Source organism: Sander lucioperca, chromosome 24 (assembly GCF_008315115.2).
Source record: "Sander lucioperca isolate FBNREF2018 chromosome 24, SLUC_FBN_1.2, whole genome shotgun sequence".
NCBI classification, from domain to species: Eukaryota; Metazoa; Chordata; class Actinopteri; order Perciformes; family Percidae; genus Sander; species Sander lucioperca.
This window is the reverse complement of record NC_050196.1, coordinates 6,719,874-6,740,666: the sequence shown is the minus strand read 5'-3', so window position 1 is coordinate 6,740,666 and position 20,793 is coordinate 6,719,874. Positions and strand designations below refer to the sequence as shown.

Genomic DNA, 20,793 nt, shown 5'->3' with positions numbered 1-20,793 from the left:
AGTTTGTATCGAAGAGTACTGTTTTTTTTCTTCATGCAATTTGAAGAAATGGCACCAAAATGTGTGCTATTAATCTATACAGATATGAGACACGTAGAGGTTGTCTCACGCAACATGAACGGTCTTAAGTGAGTGAAATCATGCAGTTATATTTGATATTTGTGATGTACCCAAGAAGCCAGTTGTGCGTTGAAGCAGTGCGGTGACCCGCACTGACACAGAGCGTGTGCCATCATCTTCTTGATGGCTAAACATTTAGCCCTGCGGCGGCGTCTGTCGAACACACTGCACAGCCCAGCTCGCTCCGCTAGCTTGTGAGAGCTACTGTATATGAATAGCTCCTCCTTCCCCTGTGTAATGTGTTGCTCTAAGCAGTACTGTCTCTTCAGTCAGTGCAAACACACACACACACACACACACACACACACACACACACACACACACACACACACACACACACACACACACACACACACACACACACACACACACAAACGAACAGAGCCTTGTCTTGCTTGAGCATTAGCAGACCTATCTGACGTTTGTCCACATAACCAGGGTAATTATGCTGAAGTAATGTGCTACATGTCTAATGCTGGCAATATCACTGGCCTGGCACAACATGGCCTGGCTCTGCCCACGGCAAGTCTGGCATTGTTTGGTCTTCACTGCCAAACGAACCGCTCAATCTGTGCTCGCTTTGGCACAGACAAGGCTGGCAGTGAACGATAACTCTGTATAACAAAAGTCTGATTTTCAATGCAAAGTCATGCAAAAAAAGGAAATTCCATGAATAACACAATAGCTATAATAGCTACTTCCAATGTTTGTGATCAATGATTGCTGTTTGAATTCTGCAGAACTGCATGAATATGACGCACTGCGTTACCGGAAAATACCAGCTCTGCAGAGAGTTCCCAGATCAACACGTGAAAACATTTGCATTCAGCACATCCCATGTGGGCGTTTTCTGTTTTTAAGTTTATCATGGCTGGCCTGTCATCATTCTGATTCACCCAACCAGTGGACTGAGAGAGTGATGTGGGAGAAGGCTCTGAGAGGTTGATAAGCTAGCCATTGCTCATCTCAACTCGTTCTGACAACCAAATAAGTCTCTCCAATGCTTTTCGTGATCACTATGACAGCCAGCAACTGACTGCAAATCAAAATAAGCCCTCACCCCCCCTTCCATAAGCACCCCTCATACATTCCAATACCAAAGGATTTTTGAGCAGTCACGTGGTAATGCAGGAAGGAAGAGATTTATCCCTATTGTTTTGCAGCACACACTCAGTAATGACAGATTAATTGCTTTCTATAAGTGTTGGTGGTGGGAATTGTAAGCTGTTGTGTGTGAAACGCTGGATAGGATGAGAGCGAGGTCAGGGAGGAAAGTCAGCTTAATGTAAATTAGACGTACAGCAAGATAAAATTTGAGGGGATTTAAGTGTAAGAAGGAATTTATTTCACGCTTTGAAGATGTAGAGTCGCAAAGAGGTTGGGCCATACAGTTGGCCCACATCAGCAGATTTAAATACAAGGATCTAATCAAAATAGCCTCTGAATCCAAATCTTTTCCTCTTCTCTGTCAACTCAGAAGCTCTATCAGAGTTATATCTGTATCTCATACTCTTGCCGTGCTGCCCAGATAAAATCATTTCCACCATCAGGTCCTGTGATTAATGCAGCTTACTCATCTGCCGCCGCATCGTGCTCCACTCAGAGCACTGCTGATGCTGAGGCAGTTTCCATGGCAACCACTGGCTGCTGCATCACTGGCTGCTGCATCTCTCCTACCGCATGGAGTCAGGGGCTGGGCCTCTCGAAGGGCCTGGGGTGGCTTTCGTCACTCGGTCTCCATGGCAACCGGACACAACAGCAGCCTAGAAATAGACACATAGACAGAAGGTAGGCATTGACATAGACATATAAATACACACAAAGACATAGAACGTATAGCATAGATATAGAAGGTATACCATGAACATATTTCTATGTCTATGCTTGTGTCTATTTCTAGGCACATAGTGTGAACAACAAATAATACCCTTGTTTTCAGTCAGAGGAATAGCTAACCAGGATAAGTAGCTGGAATGATATTCTGAGGTTGCAAGATCAAGTCCCAACTCTGTCATGAGAGCTTTTCATTTTTTCTCCTCAGTAATGTGAACGATAAATACAACTTCCAGCCACTGCATTTCCAGCTTCAGAAATAGCTCAGCATGATAAATACCTTGTGATCTGTTCCGAAAGTTGTGTGTTTGATTCTTTTGCGGTGCACTAAATATTAAGTTCAGTAATGTTAATAATAAACACAATGTCATACCAGAGCATTTCAGGATTTAACATGTGGAAGAGCAGGCCAGGATTGAACCTGCAACCTTGGGCGAAGGGGTCAACCCTTCCTACACTCTGAGCCACATGCTGCTCTCATACACACAGGAACAGACACATAAACAGTAAGCATAGCCATAGAAATAGACACATAGAAGGTATAGCATAGATCTAGAATGAAAGGAAGGTCCCTAGAGACTTAGAAGAGTTTAAGCAAATGCAAGCATATTCTATGTGTCTATTTCTATGTTTACGCATAGACATAGAAAAAGATACATAGAAGGTATAGCATATGCTTACCGTCTATCCATGTCTCTATTTCTAGGGACCTTCCTTTCCTTCTAGATCTACGCTATACCGTCTATGTGTCTATTTCGAGTCTGTGAACGTAACCTGGTCGGGAGCAGGTTTTCTTCAATAAACCTCAAGTTTCTCTCAGTCTCCTCCCTCTGACACAGCGCTCTTTCATTTCCTCATTCGTTCATTCAGTCTGTATCAGGCGCATTTTAGAGCAGTGTTGTCATCTGCATAAAACAAAAAAGTGTTGGTTTATTAACTATGTTAATAGATTAGAAAACGTTTTTTTCTCGAACATGGCATGTCCTTTTGTCGACGATCCCGTTGATTAAAAAGCTCTATTACTTCGCAGGGAGTTAAACATGTTGGAAGCTGATATTGAGGCCCGACTAGATTTATTTTCATTGGGTAACTACCTATTTGAGAGGTATCGTTTTTCTTCACAGTCCATCAGATCTGTGGATACCTTATCGTCCTCATAACACTAACGTCATCCATTGTGGACATGCTCTTACATCCCAGCAGATTCTTTATGTCGCATTATGTTTTTTGCAAATGCAGAGCCGTCAGAAAAGTGTGCCTTTTTATAGTTTTTTTTATAGTGTTCCCTGGACGCAAACCAGTGAGAGCCATTAGAAAGAATTAAATGATTATAAATTATAATTCTGTTAATGACATGGTGCTGCAACCTCAGAATGGGATTAGTAGTAGCTTACTTTTTCGCCCGCAGGATTGCACCTAAATGAAATTAATACACTGTCGAGCAGCAATTTTCTCCCACACCAATTCTCGCTATTTTACAGCAGCAGCCGTTTTGCTTTTTTTTTTTTAACAAAATATATATTCAAACTCGCTGTATGTGCCATGGTGAATCGTAGTATCATGGCTCCATTCATGCTGCCTTTTTATTGTGGTGGTGCATGCGCTTAACTGAGTGAACCTACTCTGTTGATTGAACCAACTCAAATCAGCTGTTCTGGAACCGAGTTTCCCATCTCAGGGTAAATCAACTCAGAGTTCAGGGTTAGACTCAGAGTTTGTTAAACCTCCTTCCTGAAACGGGCCCCTGCTCGCTGCCAGCGTATGTGCAAACACTTAGAAAGGACACTTAGAATAGGACAGAGAGGTTAGGAAAGGTAGAAGAGAGTAGGCAAGAGAGGAGTATTGTTGTGCAGAGAACAATAGAGTAGAGATACTAGCGTACAGGAGTGAAATGCAGAGAAGTAGAGTAGGTACCAGCGAAGGGTAGAGAAGGGAAGAAGAGTAGTAGAGTGCAGAGAAGATTAGTAGAACAGACAAATTATTAATACACGAATAACGCAGGCAGTGTGTATGTGTGCTGGCTAGACAGTGAAACATGATACAACTTCCCTCTGCTGTCCGCTCTCAAAGTGATTCATGTAGAAATCGACCATCTCTTCCTGCTCCATTTATTACAACGGCTACAAGATTAAATGCCTTCCTCTGTCTCTCTCTCCTTCTCTCCTTCTCTCCTTCTCTCCTTCTCTCCTGATATCAATATGTTTCTCCACAGTGTGCGGCGCTCTATACGCTCTGCAGCTCACCAACCGCTGACCTTCATTACGACTTATTTATAGTGGACTCACGAAGGCTTAGGCTCCCTCTCTCTCCGCTGCTCTCCCAATGATGCTAGAGGGGGGCTCTGCCCTTGTTTACCATCCACTTTTGATGCATTATTAATGAAGCAGTGTGGCGGGCGTTAATGACAGGCTAATATAACAGGAAAGGCCATGACAAAATGTAATTGTTGTATATGTAGTTGTGTGACAGTACTGGAAAGGCTAAAACGGATGCAACACGCAACAAGTTTATGTTGTATTTATTTCAGGATCTCTAATTTAACTATTAATTAGGCAGTTGTCAGATTTCTATAATGTCGTGAATTGGAATTTTTTTTAAGTTCAGCCAATATAATTTGGCATATCAGTAACACTAAAAACATTTTTTTTTTTTTTTTTTTTTTGTATAGAATTTTTCTTGGTACATGGCACACATACTTGGGTTCAGGATAAAGGAGCATGTAGCATATGTTACGGGTCCCAGGAAAGGGTACCTCGATGGCAGATATACTGTATGTGACCTGTATGAAGCAGGTGAAACAGAAACAATGAAGAAACGGCGCGTATCGTGTCTTTTTCTAGATTGCTTCTGACTGGTTGGTTTTATTAACAACTCAAAATCATTCACACACGACATCTACACTTTCACTAAGTTATGTTAACAAAACACATTTCTTTTCTACACATTTCAGTTCTACGTCTGCATTTACTTAGAGTCCATCACATCACTGAGCACAGTCACGAAACACACATTTTACTCTAGTCCTGTGATAAACACATTTTCCTTATTGGTTTACATTCAATTGACATCTTTGGTTACTAAAATACCTATTTTTGTTACAGTATATAACTGATAAAGAAAATTTGAGAGTACTCTATAAAACTTTGACGGGACAGCCTTACTTTTATCCTTATTTACCAATATCAAAATCACTATAAACTTACTAAACATGTAACAGACATTGTGGTCACACTAGTCTATGTGCGCCACACACACAATTGCCATGGAGGCAGACTCCAACTTTTTACTCTTAACTTAAACAGATAGAGCAGCATGTACCTAGGACAATTTTTATACCAAAAGAATATTATAATCTTAATTATTTTGTTCACCCAGTGTTTTTTTTTTTGGATGTTTGATACTACAGTTCCCATCATGCTTTGTCTGTGCACACTGTCATTGAATTAGCTGCACTACATGTATCCTAAGTGGACATCAGAGAAGTGGGCTATGCCGTTTCTGTGTTTCTTTTTGACTGTCTGAGTGAAAAAGGGGTGGTGTTCTTAGATACAAGTGGGTAAAACCAGTAAAAACAACCTTGTCTCTTCCCTCTTCTTTAAGGACATCAGCCCCTGCCGGCCTGCCAACCTCCCTGGCCCAACGAGCCCGTTATGCCACTTACTTTGATGTGGCGGTGCTGCGCTGCCTGCTGCAGCCACACTGGACGGAGGAAGGTGTGCACTGGGCCCTGATGTACTACCTGCAGCGCCTGAGGCAGATCCTGGAGGAAAGACCTGAACGAACCCCGGAACCCTTGGTCACGCCTTTGCCGCGCCCACGCAGCAGCTCGATGGTGGCTGCCACGCCTTCACTGGTCAACACCCACAAGACTCAGGTAATATCAGGAGGACAAGGGAGGATTTCCTGGCAGAGGTCTTTATATACATGTTAACATAGTTGTAATATATTTGTAATGTCTGTTGTGCATTGCAAATGACAAATTTCAAAGATGCAAAGATGCATTCATGTCGTCCTTCAGATATCCATGCTGCACTGACCGTTACATCATCTGTATCCTCTGCCGTGTTTTGCAGGATATGAGTCTGAAATGCAATGAGGAGGAGAAATCTCTTAGCACGGAGACGTTTACAAAGGTCTCTCTGACCAACCTCCGTCGACAGGCAGTCCCTGACCTCTCCTCGGACCTGGGCATGAACATTTTCAAGAAGGTCAGAGCCAGACATCCAGATGGTCCCTTGTTCATGCTAACATGCTAATTTTATATGTAGCAGATTAAAATCAGATAAGCCAAATGGATCAGGGTAAGGAAGGCAGTTTTAGCTATAAGTCACATATATAGGTCAAGTACAAAACATGCTAAATCTTTTGCTTTTCTGATTTCATTTTATGACTGATTTTCCTTGCCATTGACTTTTGACTGACACAGTGTGTTTAGAGTATGTTTACATGCTGTAGTCAAGAGGAATAACATAATAATACATTAGACAAGTATGCAGGACTGAGAGTATTGTAGTTGTTACTTGGAAGCCCTTCTCCTCCTGTTCTGTTTCAGTTTAAGAACCGGCGTGAGGACCGTGAGAGAAAGGGCTCCATCCCCTTCCATTACACAGGGAAGAAGCGTCAGCGGCGTATGGGCGTTCCTTTCCTGCTCCACGAGGACCACCTGGATGTTTCCCCTACCCGCAGCACCTTTTCCTTTGGAAGCTTCTCTGGCCTGGGTGATGATCGGCGGGCTCTGGACCGTGGGGGCTGGCAGGCCACCATCATGGGTAGGCAGAGTGCTGTTCATCATCAGAATAGATTGCATGTCACCAGTTTGCAGTCTTGCCTTCTCTCCCCTAAGCTCCCATTTGGTGAGTCATAGGATTCTGCCTGGATCTGACTGTCAGCTTGTGAATTAGGTCAGTTCATTAACATTGGTATTTCTTATTAGGTCTTGGTAAGAAGTGTGATTAAAATTTGCTCAAGGCACAAAGACACTATTGAGAGTTGGTGACTTTTTAAAGCCTTGTTTCCATAAACCCACTGCCCTCTTTCACCATACTCTTTTATATCAATTCAATCAATCAATCAGTTTTTTTTTTGTCAAATATACGTGTATGATTTGGGTATAGTCTTAGGCAATGACCTTGTGTAGGATCCGAGTGGCCTGTAGGTAAAAGCTCCTCCTGAGCCTGTCGCTACAGACCTGATGTATCTGGTACCTTCTTCCTGACCTCAACGGTGAGAAAAGGATGTTACCTGGGTGGTTTTGATCTTCAAGCCGAACGAACCACTCTACAGGGCCTTGCAGTCCTGTTCAGTCTGACGCTGAAACAGTCTCTGCCTTGCCTTTCTCACCACTGAGTCAGTATGCAGCGCCCAGGTCAGACCCTCGGTGATGTGGACACCAAGGTACCTGAAGCTGTACACCTTCTCCTCCAAGGACCTGTTAATATTAAGATGGGGATACGTCCTTCCCTACTTATTCCCAAAGTCCACTATCATCTGTTTAGTCTGAAGGATGTTCAGAAGTAGGTACTTCCTTCAGGCAGGCCTTTTCATTGTTGTCTTTTTGGAAAGAAGAAACTTTATAATTATTTGTCACAAACAACAGTACAGTACACTGTGTCTGTGATCAGGCTTACCACAGCTGTGTCGTCAGCAAACTTGATGATGGTGTTGGAAGTTAAAAGTGTTGTGTGTGTACAGAGAGTACGGCAGGGGACTCAGAACACAGCCCTGGGGTGCTCCGGTGTTATGGATGAGGGTGGAAGACGTATGTCCGCCCACCCTCACCACCTGGGGTCTGCCAGTCAAGGATTTACGTACACAGTGAGGTGTTTAATCCCAGGTCCTTGTGCTTTATGGCGAGCCTGGAGGGAACTATAGTGTTACTCTGAACTGTAGATAATAAACAGCAATCTCACATAGCTTCCTTTTCTATTTCCAGGTGAGATAGGGTGGTGTGGAGGATATGTGCTATGGCATCTTCTGTTGATCAGTTGAGACAATAGGCAAACTGCAGTGGGTCCAGTGGGCTGGGTAGTGAGCAGCAGATGTAATCCTTGACCACTTAGTTTAGCTGTTGCTTCAAATGAGCCCTATTGCCAGGATGACATTTAAAAAAAATTCCCAATATGTACAGGACAAATGCATAAACGGGGACTTCTACAACAGTTGGTTGGCATTTTAATGTGTGTTTGGATCTGAATGTGTGTGTTTTATTCAACCTGATATATCTATCTGTATCTTCATCACTTTCCAGGCAAATTCACACGGAGGGGCAGCACAGACACAGCTGCAGACGCCGACAGCCTGAGCGCCAAACACTCTCATTCCCACCACTCTCTGCTCAGAGACATGCCCGACCACTCCAACAGCCACAGCGATAACACCGTCAGAGAGGGTAAGGAGAGGCAGAGCTGGGGTTAGTTGAATTGGTTTTAAGACCATGATCAGCTGAGAGGAAGTTGTGACCAAGAAAAGAGCAAATTAAGTCTGAGAACAAGGCCAAAATAAGCTAATGCCATATTTCCAAATAATACAGCACACAAGGTAGTGGTAGGTAAAGTAAACCAAAGAAAACAACTATTTTTGGCTTGCAGAATGTAAGAGTAATATCAGACATAAACTTTTTTTTAATGAAAATACAAGATAAACCGCTGTAAGATGAAAACACACACAAACACAATAATATTCCTATCCATCAGCTACAATAAACGCCAGATGCTGCTGGCTCCACTGAGACCTGCAGAGCAGAAATAGGACAGGCTTATATAACTGTAATATTCCTGTGACAATGCTAATTTACATACAAATAACTGTGCTGGCTTTAGGCTCTGCTCCACACTGCATCCCATGCATGCTATTAGGTTCACTTAGAAACAACTAGATAATTATAGAGGAGAGTTTATTCTGACATGATTGACTCTATATGGTTAATTTGTCAGCACAATGTAGATATAAAAATATACTGTATAAAAAGGAGAATTTGAGTACAGGTAGAAAGAAAGAGAAAAAGATGTTGTAGAGTTGAAAATAAACACAATAGAGCATTCAACATGTTATCCCACACACGGTCATGGTTGCCTCATGTAATAACAATGCATGACAGCATTTATCCAGCTGCACTTCACTGCCTCCCTTTGCCACCCACAGTTCGATCTCAGATCTCCACTATTACTATGGCAGCGTTCAACACCACGGTGGCGTCATTTAACGTTGGCTACGCCGACTTCTTCACCGAGCACATGAAGAAACTCTGTAACCCTGTGACTGTCCCTGAGATCCCTGTGGAGCCTCTGGCCTGCGCCAACCTGCCGCGCAGCTTCACCGACTCCTGCATCAACTACTCCTTTCTCGAGGAAGGGGAGAACATTGAGGGGACCAATAACTTTGTGCTGAAGAACGGCATGCTGGACCTTACTGTGAGTAAATGATCCCTGTGAGCAAATACATATAATTGAAGTCATTGGCCTTCTGCTCCTTTACTTACCGGCAAGGACACCAGTGGGAGTCCAAACCAAATTTAATGTTTTCTTTTCTCAGACTTCAGAAGTCAAATTATTTTGCAAATGAATACAATGTAACAATGATCCAACTTATTACTAGCTCATGAAGGCTTTTCAGTTTGCATTCTGGTAGGTTTTTCACCATTGGTTGAACAAAACAAGCAATTTCTTTTTGTATTTCAGGCTGTCTTGCGGGCTCTCTATGCCGTCCTCAGCCATGACATCAGTTCCAGGATCTGCGACGTGGCCCTCAACATCATCGACTTCCTGCTGCAGCTGGGCGTGGTGCCCGGCATGGGCAAGAAGCTGTCCAAGCCCGACAACAAGGAGAACCAGGAGGCACGAGTCAAAGACACAGCTGCTCAGGGCCTCGGAGGAGGCGCCCAGGGAGGCGGGGCAGTCCCGGGTGCAGGAGCAGGTGGAGGAGGAGATGGAGGCGGAGGCGGAGGTGGAGGTGGAGGGGGAGGGGGAAGTGGTGGAGGGAGTGGGCAAGGGAGCAAGGATGATGTGAAGAATAACAAGGATAATGATAAAAAGGTTTGTCCGTACTTTGGAAGTGGGTCATAGTGGTTATAAACTTTGGATATCTAAATATATCCACGTAAGGGTCCTGTGGGTTCATGTTGGTGTCCTCCACTCCTTCTCCATGTAAACAGGAAGAGGGCTCCGGCTTCAGTACCCACCGCCTGGCTCTGACCATGCTGATAAAGATAGTCAAGTCGCTGGGCTGTGCCTACGGCTGTGGCGAGGGACACCGTGGACTCTCTGGAGATCGCCTCAGGATGCAGGTCAGACTCTTTTCCCTGCCTAAGCTGACCCTCTTTTGTGCATGTGTGCAGTTTCCACAAATCAGCACAGCTTGTGATGCCTGACATATTCATTTTCCATTGATTATTAACCATATTGCTCCATTGGTGTGATAAGTTTCATGCAACCAAAATGAATGCTACAAGGGCACTGAGCTGAGTTTCTGACTTCAATGAGAAGCAGCTGCAGTTCAATTTCAAATGCTGATCAATAGTTTTTATTATTACAGTATATTAAGTTGTATTGAAGGAATAAAATTCTATATCTCGACGGCTGATATCTTTCATGAGAATCAATAAGAAATGATGGAAATAGCCCATCCTGCAAAGAAGGCCACTTTATTTCTCACTGACTTTTTTCTTATTTGTCTAATACATCCTGTTCCAATTCTTTCCTTTCAGGCCCAGAACTGCCTGACCAGCCTTTATAAGCTAGACAAGGTGCAGTTTCGACAGACAATGCGCGAGTACGTCAACAAAGACTCTCTCAATAACATTGTGGACTTCCTGCATGCACTGCTGGGCTTCTGCATGGAGCCCATTACTGACAGTAAGTATGGTGGTGTGTGTGAGTGGGACCAGATGCAGGTGGTGACACACAAAAAAATATGTATATGCGCGACTAACAAATGCACAAATTAAGGTGCAACTGGGTTTGACTAATATTGGTTTTCAATGCTGATACGATTAAGGTCAGGATGGATGCTGTAAAAAAAAAAAATACTCAATATTCTGTGCAGTAGGGCTGCAACTAATGTTTCTTTTTTATTTTATTTACTCACAGAGTAATCTGGTGATATTTATTTTAAATTATTGATTCATCATTTGGAAACAAGAATCTACAGCCACCCTAGCAGCTCTATGAGGCTAAATGCAAAAGTCAGCATGCTGACATGCTCACTTGACAATGCTTACATGTTTAACAGGTAAAATGTTGGCATGTTTATCATCTTAATGTAGTGTGTTAGCATGCTAAAATTTACTAATAGGCACTTTGGTCATGACCAAATACCTGCAAAGCTATCAACATTCCCATCACCCTCAGCTGTATTCTTTTCCTTTTTTTACACTGTTTAGTGCTAATAAGCCAATGTTAGCATGCTAACAGGCTAAATAAAACAAAATAGTGAACATCCAAAATAGTGAACATCCACACATTATACTAAAGATTCTCTATAACTGAAGATAGCGCATTACTAATTGCACCAATGGTATAAAACGGTACACACTTCCTGTCTCCTAAGTGGGTGTGGCCTTGTTTGAAAGTGTAGTGAACGTCATGTGGATGGATTAAAAGTTATATTTCCGTAATTTATTCATATTTTCTGTTGCTAACATTAGATAATTACATTACGAAAATTAGTTTTGTCAGGGTGTTCGCGAACGTTAGTTACCGTTAACTCATCTGTGTTTCAAGATCTCGCGAGAGTTTGTTCCTGAGACAGAAATAGGTCTCAAACAAAGTTAATTTTCTGTGGATTTGTACGTCTGAAAAATGACATTTTAGTGTCAGAATGTTCTTATACAGTTATATCATAACCATTTAAATCTATATCACACTCAAAGGTCTAACGTGGCTGCTACATTACAGAGTAGTATAAAATAAAAAGTTGACAAAGCTGAATTGTACAGACACTGTCTCACCCCACACTTCGACTTTGCATTTCAGCGCTATCACTGTTTATATATCTGTTTTTTCCCTTTCTCCTTCCACTGCTTGTCTGTGCCCCCTTTTGGTCGTCCTCCTCTTGCTTCCATCTTCCCTCTTTTTCTTCATCCGCGTCAATGAGCTGAATCCTACCTTCCTTACTCACTCATCCATTCTGTACACTTGCCAATCCAAAGCTTTGCCCATTACATCTCTGCTCAATCAGTGGCTTTATTGCTGAGCATTGAGACACATTGTACATGCCAATTCAGTTTTGCACTGAAATTTGAAGTATTATGTACATGGTAAATACAAACAGCACAATCACAGCATACAAACTGTACAATTGGCAAGTTACTGAACCGATGACTGTTTTAATTCTCAAAGTGAACAGGGCACGGTGTTTAGTTTTTTTGGTGTGTGTGTGTGTGTGTGTGTGTGTGTGTGTGTGTGTGTGTGTTGTTTTTGCCTGTGAAAATCTCGAGTTGACCTCCTTCCGGAGGAGGTGGGGTGCCACATACTCTGACACCGCGTACATGTCTGTGCTGGCCTGATGTCAATCAACTTGTGCCTCGCCTTTTTTCTCTTGCAGAGTACGGCAGTGCAGGTGAGAGGTCCAGGAGGGCGAAAAAAAGAAACATCGGTAGATACACATGATCAATAATCAATAACAGCCATTAATAATAGCAATAAGATGAATATACTCACCTGATCAGACCCTTCCCTAGGCACTGCTTCCATTGCTGCACCCCTCACTCGCTCCGAAAGTGACAAAACTCGCCTGCAACAAAATTTAGACTTGTATTGTGACTACATCTGGTATTTATAAGCTTATATATTTTGCATAGACAACAAGTTTAACTGGACCAAGAGAATAAGCCTCATACTCTATGTTTTTATAGCAGGCCTTAGTCACTTGCATGTATTCCTTATCCCCCACCCAGAATCCTTTTCAGTTTGCTTCCCCCCCATATGCTTCCCCCCCTCCCTTCCCTCCCTTCCCTCCCTGTTGTACGGGCTTACTGTTTTATACTCAAGCTGGTCATCTGTCAATAATGTTCTCCCCCCGCTGACTAAACCACCCCCCTGTGGGATCCGCGGCCTCCCTCTTGCTTCCAGACAAGGCAGGCTTTGGGAACAACTTCACCACGGGGGACAACAAGTCCGTGGCCCAGACTATGGAGGCGGTGGTGGTGGGATGCATGTTCAAGTCTCTCATCACCCGCTGCGCCTCGACCACACACGAGCTGCACAGCCCCGAGAACCTGGTGAGTTGTGTGCAAAATCCTACTTCCATCTGCCTCTCTCTGATTTCATTTCACCCTATCAGTCTTTGTGGCTCTCCTTTGATTTAGTCTGTGCTCCACATATCGGTTGTACTCATACTAGAATTAGACACTCATATTTCCTTTTGCAGGATGTAATGAGCCATAATCAATGGCTCATTTTGTACTGAGCCTAAAGACGAACAATCACTTATGTCGCCTATGTTAATCATGCCTTGTCATACATGATGAATGTACTTCATCTCACTGTGTGAATAAAGACAATAACTTTATTTTAATTAATTGGAAATGTCAACTGAGTCCTACATTAATGGACCATGAGCAGACAACATACTGTATATTTGTCCTCCAACTGGTGCTAGCACGCCAGAGTGCTCAAAGATCCTATGAGTTGCTTGGCAGTCCTACCTTTCACAAAGTCATAATAACTTGCCTTTTGTGTCTCACATGATGGCTGCTGAGTGTTCCTTCAAAGACCTTATATTTTGCGCTCAAGGCCAAGGCAAGCTCATTTGTACAGCATCCTTCAAACACAGAGGCAAGTCAAAGTGCTTTACACAACAATGTTTAAAACGCAGTGAAGAGGAGAATAAATTACAAAATAAGAGACGTGCAGATGTGCAGTTTCAGAGCAGTCATAGTGCAACAATAATACATTGAATCAAGCCAAAAAAACAGCAGTATAGAGAGTCTTGATTTTGATTTAACGCTTAGCTGCATAGGTCATTAAAACCTACAGTCTTCCATAAGTGGTGCAAAAGTTATAATCATGTTTTTGTTTATCACACAAATACCCTATCTTCATATTTTTTTATTTCTAAGTCTATGTGGATCTCTCTGCTAAGAGCACTGCGGTACCATGACCACTCGTGGTGCTGAGAAAGCCTCAAGGCTGGCATGACTGGTGTACGTTGGCGGGAGATGACACACTTTTCAAGGCAGGCTTTATTATGGCACAGGATCAGAGGCCACCCACTCACAAGCTGGAGCTGTTGTCTTGACAAACTCGAGCATGCTCACATATATCATCCGTTTATGATGTGCAAACACACAATGTTTGATGCTGAGTGTACAGTAATATCAGCCTGATTTTAATTACTAGCAGTCAATTTTTAGGGGCCGAGCAGTGAAACTGCGTCGACCCTATTGCCAGTATTATTATTCTTCTTCCTAAGAAATCCATGTTCCCATGCACGGAAACTCACCAAACTTTGCACACAAGTCCAGTCCTGTGCCAAACTTAATCAGTCTGATTTGTATGCTAATAGTCCTGATGGTGGCGCTACAGCAGCCATCTAAATCTCTAAATTTAAAAAAATTCATAACAAATTAACTGTACATGCTACAACGTCGCAACTTATGTCAAACTGTAGCCCCAGTAGAGCAGAAATGTTCCCCTGCTTTTACCCAGTAGCAATTTTGAGTCCATCACTCTACTTTTTTTAAAAACTGCAAAACTTCTTAAACTCTTCTCCCACATTTTGGCTCTATTGACAGCAAACTTGGAAAACTTCATCTCCACTTTTCCATACATGTCCTATTCACATTGCGGATATATCACAAATTGAGCCCACAGTGCATAAACAAGTTTCACTGCATATAGTAGTGTAAACAACAACTTCCACACTAAATGTTTAGTTCATGTTAAAAATCACAACATTTTGAGGTCACTGTAGATTTAGTGTGCAAAATGTCAGATTTTTATCTCAAAAAGTGAATTTTAATGCAAAATAGAGCATCTTTAAACATCAGTTTGTCAATGGTTGATCTTTGTGAAAATAAATTACAGGCATCTCTATGTTGTCTAAACAAAGTACACAAATTCTCTGAATTTTGTAGTGATAAATTAATTTTTGAAAGACATTTTCATGCGGTCCTGCCCCTTGTCTAATAAAGTTGTTGTGAAGCCAGTTGCGTCATCACCCAGATAACAGCTCCCTGAGATCAGCACCTGCCTGGCATCAAAGGCTCTGAGTTTGAGCCCCTGGTGTTGCAAGATGAGCATATTATATCTAATCAGACATTGTGCTGTGGACAACTGCTCTGCATGTTTGATATGTGTCTCTGCATTAACACACCTGATTCAAATTAACAATCTGTCCAGTTCCAGTTAAGTAAAGTCATGTTTAATAAATTACAGGCATCTATACTGTCTAGACAAAGTATACACATTCTCTGAATGTTCTAGTGATTCATACATTTTGACAGTTTAAAATTCTGCATTTTCATGCACTCCTGCACATGTTCTATTTAATGTCAATAAGCTGGTTTTATTTATCCCTAGTCAATAGCTCACTGAGATCTGCCCTTGCCCTCAGAACCAAAGGTTGTGAGTTTAAGCCCCAAGTGTTACAAGGTGATCTTACCAAATCAGGCATTGTGCTATTGACACATTCCCTGCATGTTTTATATGTCTCTGCGGCCCTGTTTCCACGTACATGGTTATTTTAAAAAGCCGAGACATTTACCTTCGTTTGTGCCCTTCGTTTAAATGCAAACGGAGAATTCGCCTCTGAAAACAAGTCTTTCTAAAACCTCTGGCCAGAGTGGGAATTTTGGAAAACTTCGTTTGCACGTTTGCATGTAAACTGAGACAAACGGAGGTTTAGGCAGCCGAGGAAGTGAGGAAGAGAAGAGAGACAAAGTGATTTGTTGTGATTCGTTGCTGTTGTTGCTATTTTCGGGATTCTGATTGGCTAATGTAGGCTTGAGCTTCTCGTTACACTGCCACCTACAGGTTTGGCATGCTCTTGACGCCATTGCCGGCATATATACACGGGTACGTGTAAACGAACACTTTTCTGAAAACTGACAGCTGTGCACAATGTTATTTTTGAAAACGGAGAGGTTGAAATGTCCGTTTATGAAAATAGCCGGCCACGTGTAAACATAACATGCATCAACACACCTGTCTGAAATGATCAGCTCATTAGTTTGTGTTCCAGGTTAACATGCCACTGTGTACTCTGGCGTCATGCTGTGGGGATAGGAGACATATAATCAGAGATATTTTAATTTTAGAAGACCCTTGGGCATAATCAACGTGATGAGCAGGAATGTCTCTGTTTGGCACGTCTGCTGACAGAACCCTTGTGTATTTGCAATTTTTCTCCTCTTCCTCTTCTCCCTTTACCGCTTTATCCTTTTCTTCCTCAAAATGCTCGGCCCGATCATTGCTGCAAAGCAGCTATAATCTTTGTCTTTTTTTCCCCACACTTTCTCGTTCACACACCATTCCACTCACACATCCCTCTCTCTCACTTGTGTGCCAACCTCATCTTTCCCAGGGTCTGTACTGTGACATCCGCCAGCTGGTGCAGTTCATTAAGGAGGCCCATGGAAATGTGTTCCGCAGGGTGGCTCTGAGCGCGCTCCTGGACAGTGCCGAAAAGGTTGCCACCACCAAGAAACCTGAAGAGAAGGAAGAGACCAAACAGCATGGACCCAGGAGGTACTGGCCAATCAGTGGCCAGAAATGGTCTTAATGACATCATATTTTCAAATTAAATCTGAACTCGACTAATGCAATGATCATTTGTCGATTACTGTTGAAGTGTCCTTGAGCTGAAACCTTAAAGTATTTCTCATCCAATCACGGTGATTGGTTGCGTAAGGTTTTACTTCCCCCTTTTCTATTCTTTTCTTTTCTCATCACTGCTGGCTGTTTTTATTTTGTTTTAGTTTTTTTCTGTCATGTCTGCATATGTTCTTCTTGCTTGAGTGACTGATTTCATGTTCTTATTTTCAAAATGATGTGGCTGGTGCCATACGGGGGAGACCTGCCAGGAGGCAGCTCCTATATTTTTGCCTTATTTTGTGACCAAACTACAAAATGAAAGTCACATCATGACAGCATTAAATAATCTGTGGCTGTGGTAAATTAGGAACCAGTTAAATGCACTGGGCTAAAGATGAGACACTGAAAACAGACCTGCCTCGGACTACCTTTGAATCATGACATTACAGTTAAACCAGTTAATATTTAAGATGGCACCAGACTTGATTGCAAGATTTACAAGATTTGCAATGGGCAGCATGTTGGCCCCTGACTGGAGCCTTATGTGTGGAGATTGCATGTTTAGCCTGGGTTTCTTCCAATATCTCTGGTTTCCTCCCCAAAAGACGTGCATGTCAGGTGTAGGAATATTGTAGAAAGTGTGTCGAATTTTTTTTAAATGGAACTAACTTTTTAAGAAGAATTTTAGAAATGGAAATTATAACCTCCAGTATGAGAAATCCAAAATAATATTTGAAACAATTTATATAATTAAATAGCATAGAAGAATATATAATTAAACTTAAACACATGTACATCAAGGATTTGCATAATAGTGGCATAGTCTTGAGAGATAGTCAGTGTAATGGATTGAATATTTAAATGATGCACTAATTAAAAAAACATTTCCTTCGGTTTTAGGTTGTTCTTTTTTTGATAATACACAAGAAAATCCACTTACTTTTACTGCAAAAAATGATGTAATATTGTAAACATGCAAAAACTACACACAAATGTATATAAAAAGTATTCTTACAAAAGTATATAATGACAAATAGTCAATGTAGTGGATGATTTTCCCCCACAGGGATGAATAAAGTATAACAACTGCAAATCCTCTACTTACATAATATTTTAAAGATAATTGTTTTGGGCATTTAGACCTTTATTACACAGGACAGGTGAAAATGTGAAAGGGGAGAGAGAGAGGGGGAACAACATGCAGCAAAGGGCCGCAGGTCAGAATTGAACCTGCGGCCGCTGCGGCAAGGACTGAGCCTTTATAGATGGGGGCTCATGCTCAACCAGGTGAGCTATCCAGGCGCCCCCTACTTACATAATATAAATTAGGATTTATTTAATTCATAGATCAATATGGATCAGACAATAGCTCAGTTGGCCAAACATCTAAGCTTAAATGAGTTCCCATCAGAGTATGCCAGCCATCTTTTCACTGAATAAAAAAATGTCATGGAAGAATTATATGGGTAGGGTTTAGTACTGCGTTCGGCGGTCAGGTGGCCTGAGCGCTCTGTCTGTGTGGGGTGTGTGTGTGCGCAGGTCAGAGGCGGGTGTGTCCGGGGAGAAGGGTCAGGTGTCCAGTGCTGCAGATGAGTGTCGCAGCTACATCTCCAGTAGACCCCCCCAGACACCCGAACAGTGAGTGTCCACGTCAAAGCATCTCCATATAGCACCATCTATATCGAGCCCAGCTGCCATTTCTCCGCTCAAAATGGGATAACAAGTTTAAAACTCTTCCTGTTGCTCCCTCTCCCCCCTTCGATAAAGAACAGGTCACAGGTCTAAACATTCCCTCCCTCTCTGTACTTCCAGTGAAGAACAGATCCCGGGTGCTCTGCTGGGCAGGAAGGACTTTTGGAGGAAGATGTTCAAGTCGCAGAGTGCCGCCAGTGACACCAGCAGCCAGTCGGAACAGGACACCTCGGAGTGTACCACTGCCCACTCTGGCACCACGACTGACCGGCGCTCCCGTTCCAGATCCCGTCGCATTTCGCTTCGCAAGAAACTCAAGCTTCCAATAGGTAAGAGCAGAAATTATGCAATAAATCTTTTGACTAGTTACCTTTCAGAAGAGACCAGAATTATGACTGTAATGAAAAGGTTTTCAAGAATAGTATTTTATTTTGGGGAGGTCATTTGTTTGGGCTTGGGCACAAAAAAATCTTTTAATTTAGCACAATGTCAATCAGACCAAATTCCATAGTGTAAAATCTAAATGACACTATGATTTGTATAATTGTTCCTCCATATTTTCCCCCTTAAAGGTGCTGTAGGTAGGATTGCGAAGATCCAGGACTTAGTGAAAACATTTGAACATCGACAACTTCTCAGTCCCTCCCCCCTCTCCGCTAAAGCCCAAAATGGTTTCCTAAGCCCCTCCCCCCACAAGGGAGAATGAATAGGCTCATTCGAGATGAACTGCGCCTTGCCTGTAAAGTGGACAAGAGCAGGCGGCAGCAGCAGGGGGCGGCGAAAAAAGATCCGCTGTCAAGTTGGACAGTTTCCAGCCGATTCCAGCAGCCTTCAGGCTGAACAGGAAGTCACAGAAACACTGTGGTCCGATTCCGATTTAATAAAATGTTATCAGACCCATATATCAGCTTGTACACAGTCTGCAGTTGTTTTAATTATGACAGAGTAGCTCTCAAAACGCTCTACATGCGATCTGTTGCTGATTTTAATTAACAACACACTGTAGATGATCTGTAATCTGAACGGATTTAGTCTCTCTGACTTCTAAACGTAACTATCAGCCACACAACATGTGGTTTGTACAGAATAAGCCTTTAAATCAGACAAATAGCAGTTAAAATCCCTCCAATTCAAAATAAAAGAAAGTTTATATAAAACGTCATCATGTTGAGTCGATTCTGAACCAATCAGGTGTTAGATCAGCTGAGAGGCCGGCGTTTCCCAGCATTCCCTGGGTCTTGCAGTCGGTGAAAAGCAACTGCGCTGCCTCAGAACTGTGGCCGCCTTGATCTCGTGAGGTTATCGTTGCCCACGTGTGCATGACGCCAGAGCAAGTCGGGATCAAGTTGGACACAAATCTAACGGGCATGCATTGGGCGGCGATCGCCGGGGATCGATTCTGCGCAGACCTGGCTCATCTCGAACAAGCCTATTGAGTGTGCATGAGCAGTGATTGACACGCAGTTTTTTGCAAATCGCACAACAGGCTGTAGGTGGTGCCAGATGAGCCGGATTTTGTTTTTAATTACCTGCTTCATGTAGTTCTACTCGAACATAGGGTCAGTTTCAGCAAATATCACAAAAAGTTAGATTTATAAGTCTTACCTACTGCACCTTTAATGCAACATCTGCCTCAAGAGGGTTTCTTCCCAAAAGTGATTTAAATAAAATTTTTAAAAAAAAAAACAGAACCAGACAGGAAATTATTTAAATGATTTCAGTGCTAAGCAAAGCTTCCAAATCATTCTTTTTCATATCAGATCTGGTAACAGTACGCATTTCAATGACCATACATGATCTCATTGCATTTGCTGTCCCAGCTGTCACCTTGGAATTCACTCTAACATGATCTGTTTTGTATTGTCTAACATTGGAACACTGCCTGCCGCGAGGCCGAGTCACTTCATTTCCTTGGTCTGTTTTGTGTTCCTTCTTGTGCCTTAGCATGCCGTGGGACTGTTCGCCTACCACTCACACTCTCTGTCTTACGTATGTGGATGCATAACCATCTTCATACAGTGTTTGTGTCATGTCTGTTTGTGTTGGTCATCTCTCCCCCAATGTGTACAGTGTTACAGGCCTGGGTCAAATTGTATTTGCAAATTGTATCAGATGGATGGAGGGTACAGATTTCTTTCTCTGGCATATACTGCCCAACAAAGGTAAACACTGTAACAGCCTACCGCACAGCTAAGCTCAAAGCATTATATGAAAATGATATGAAAATTATATAAACATGTACTTAGTGATTTTTCCCAAGCTACTCAGTCATTGAAATATTCTTATATGTTAATAAACTAATATTTTGGTTATTCAGAACATACTTTAAAAGTGTGTTTGCAAATACCACTCGTCCAAGGTCTTTTGTCTAACTCTTCTTATAAACAGCATTATAAAA

General features: G+C 42.4%; 1 protein-coding gene across 24 annotated transcripts in view; it reads left to right on the top strand.

The window, feature by feature from the left end:
- Positions 1–20,793, top strand: part of LOC116044460 (protein unc-80 homolog) — a 53,887-nt gene that overhangs the window by 4,291 nt on the left and 28,803 nt on the right. For 12 of the 24 annotated variants that reach the window (XM_031291647.2, XM_031291640.2, XM_031291637.2 and 9 more), the window contains exons 8-20: positions 5,554–5,827; positions 6,027–6,161; positions 6,506–6,806; positions 8,201–8,341; positions 9,094–9,362; positions 9,630–9,983; positions 10,103–10,234; positions 10,655–10,802; positions 12,493–12,543; positions 13,020–13,168; positions 16,474–16,637; positions 18,243–18,341; positions 18,471–18,724. In XM_031291647.2, coding sequence (XP_031147507.1) covers positions 5,554–5,827; positions 6,027–6,161; positions 6,506–6,806; positions 8,201–8,341; positions 9,094–9,362; positions 9,630–9,983; positions 10,103–10,234; positions 10,655–10,802; positions 12,493–12,543; positions 13,020–13,168; positions 16,474–16,637; positions 18,243–18,341; positions 18,471–18,724 — 2,471 coding nt within the window. The remainder of the gene's footprint in view (positions 1–5,553; positions 5,828–6,026; positions 6,162–6,505; positions 6,807–8,200; positions 8,342–9,093; positions 9,363–9,629; positions 9,984–10,102; positions 10,235–10,654; positions 10,803–12,492; positions 12,544–13,019; positions 13,169–16,473; positions 16,638–18,242; positions 18,342–18,470; positions 18,725–20,793) is intronic. The other 12 variants (XM_031291659.2, XM_031291655.2, XM_031291658.2 and 9 more) reach the window with 7 other exon arrangements.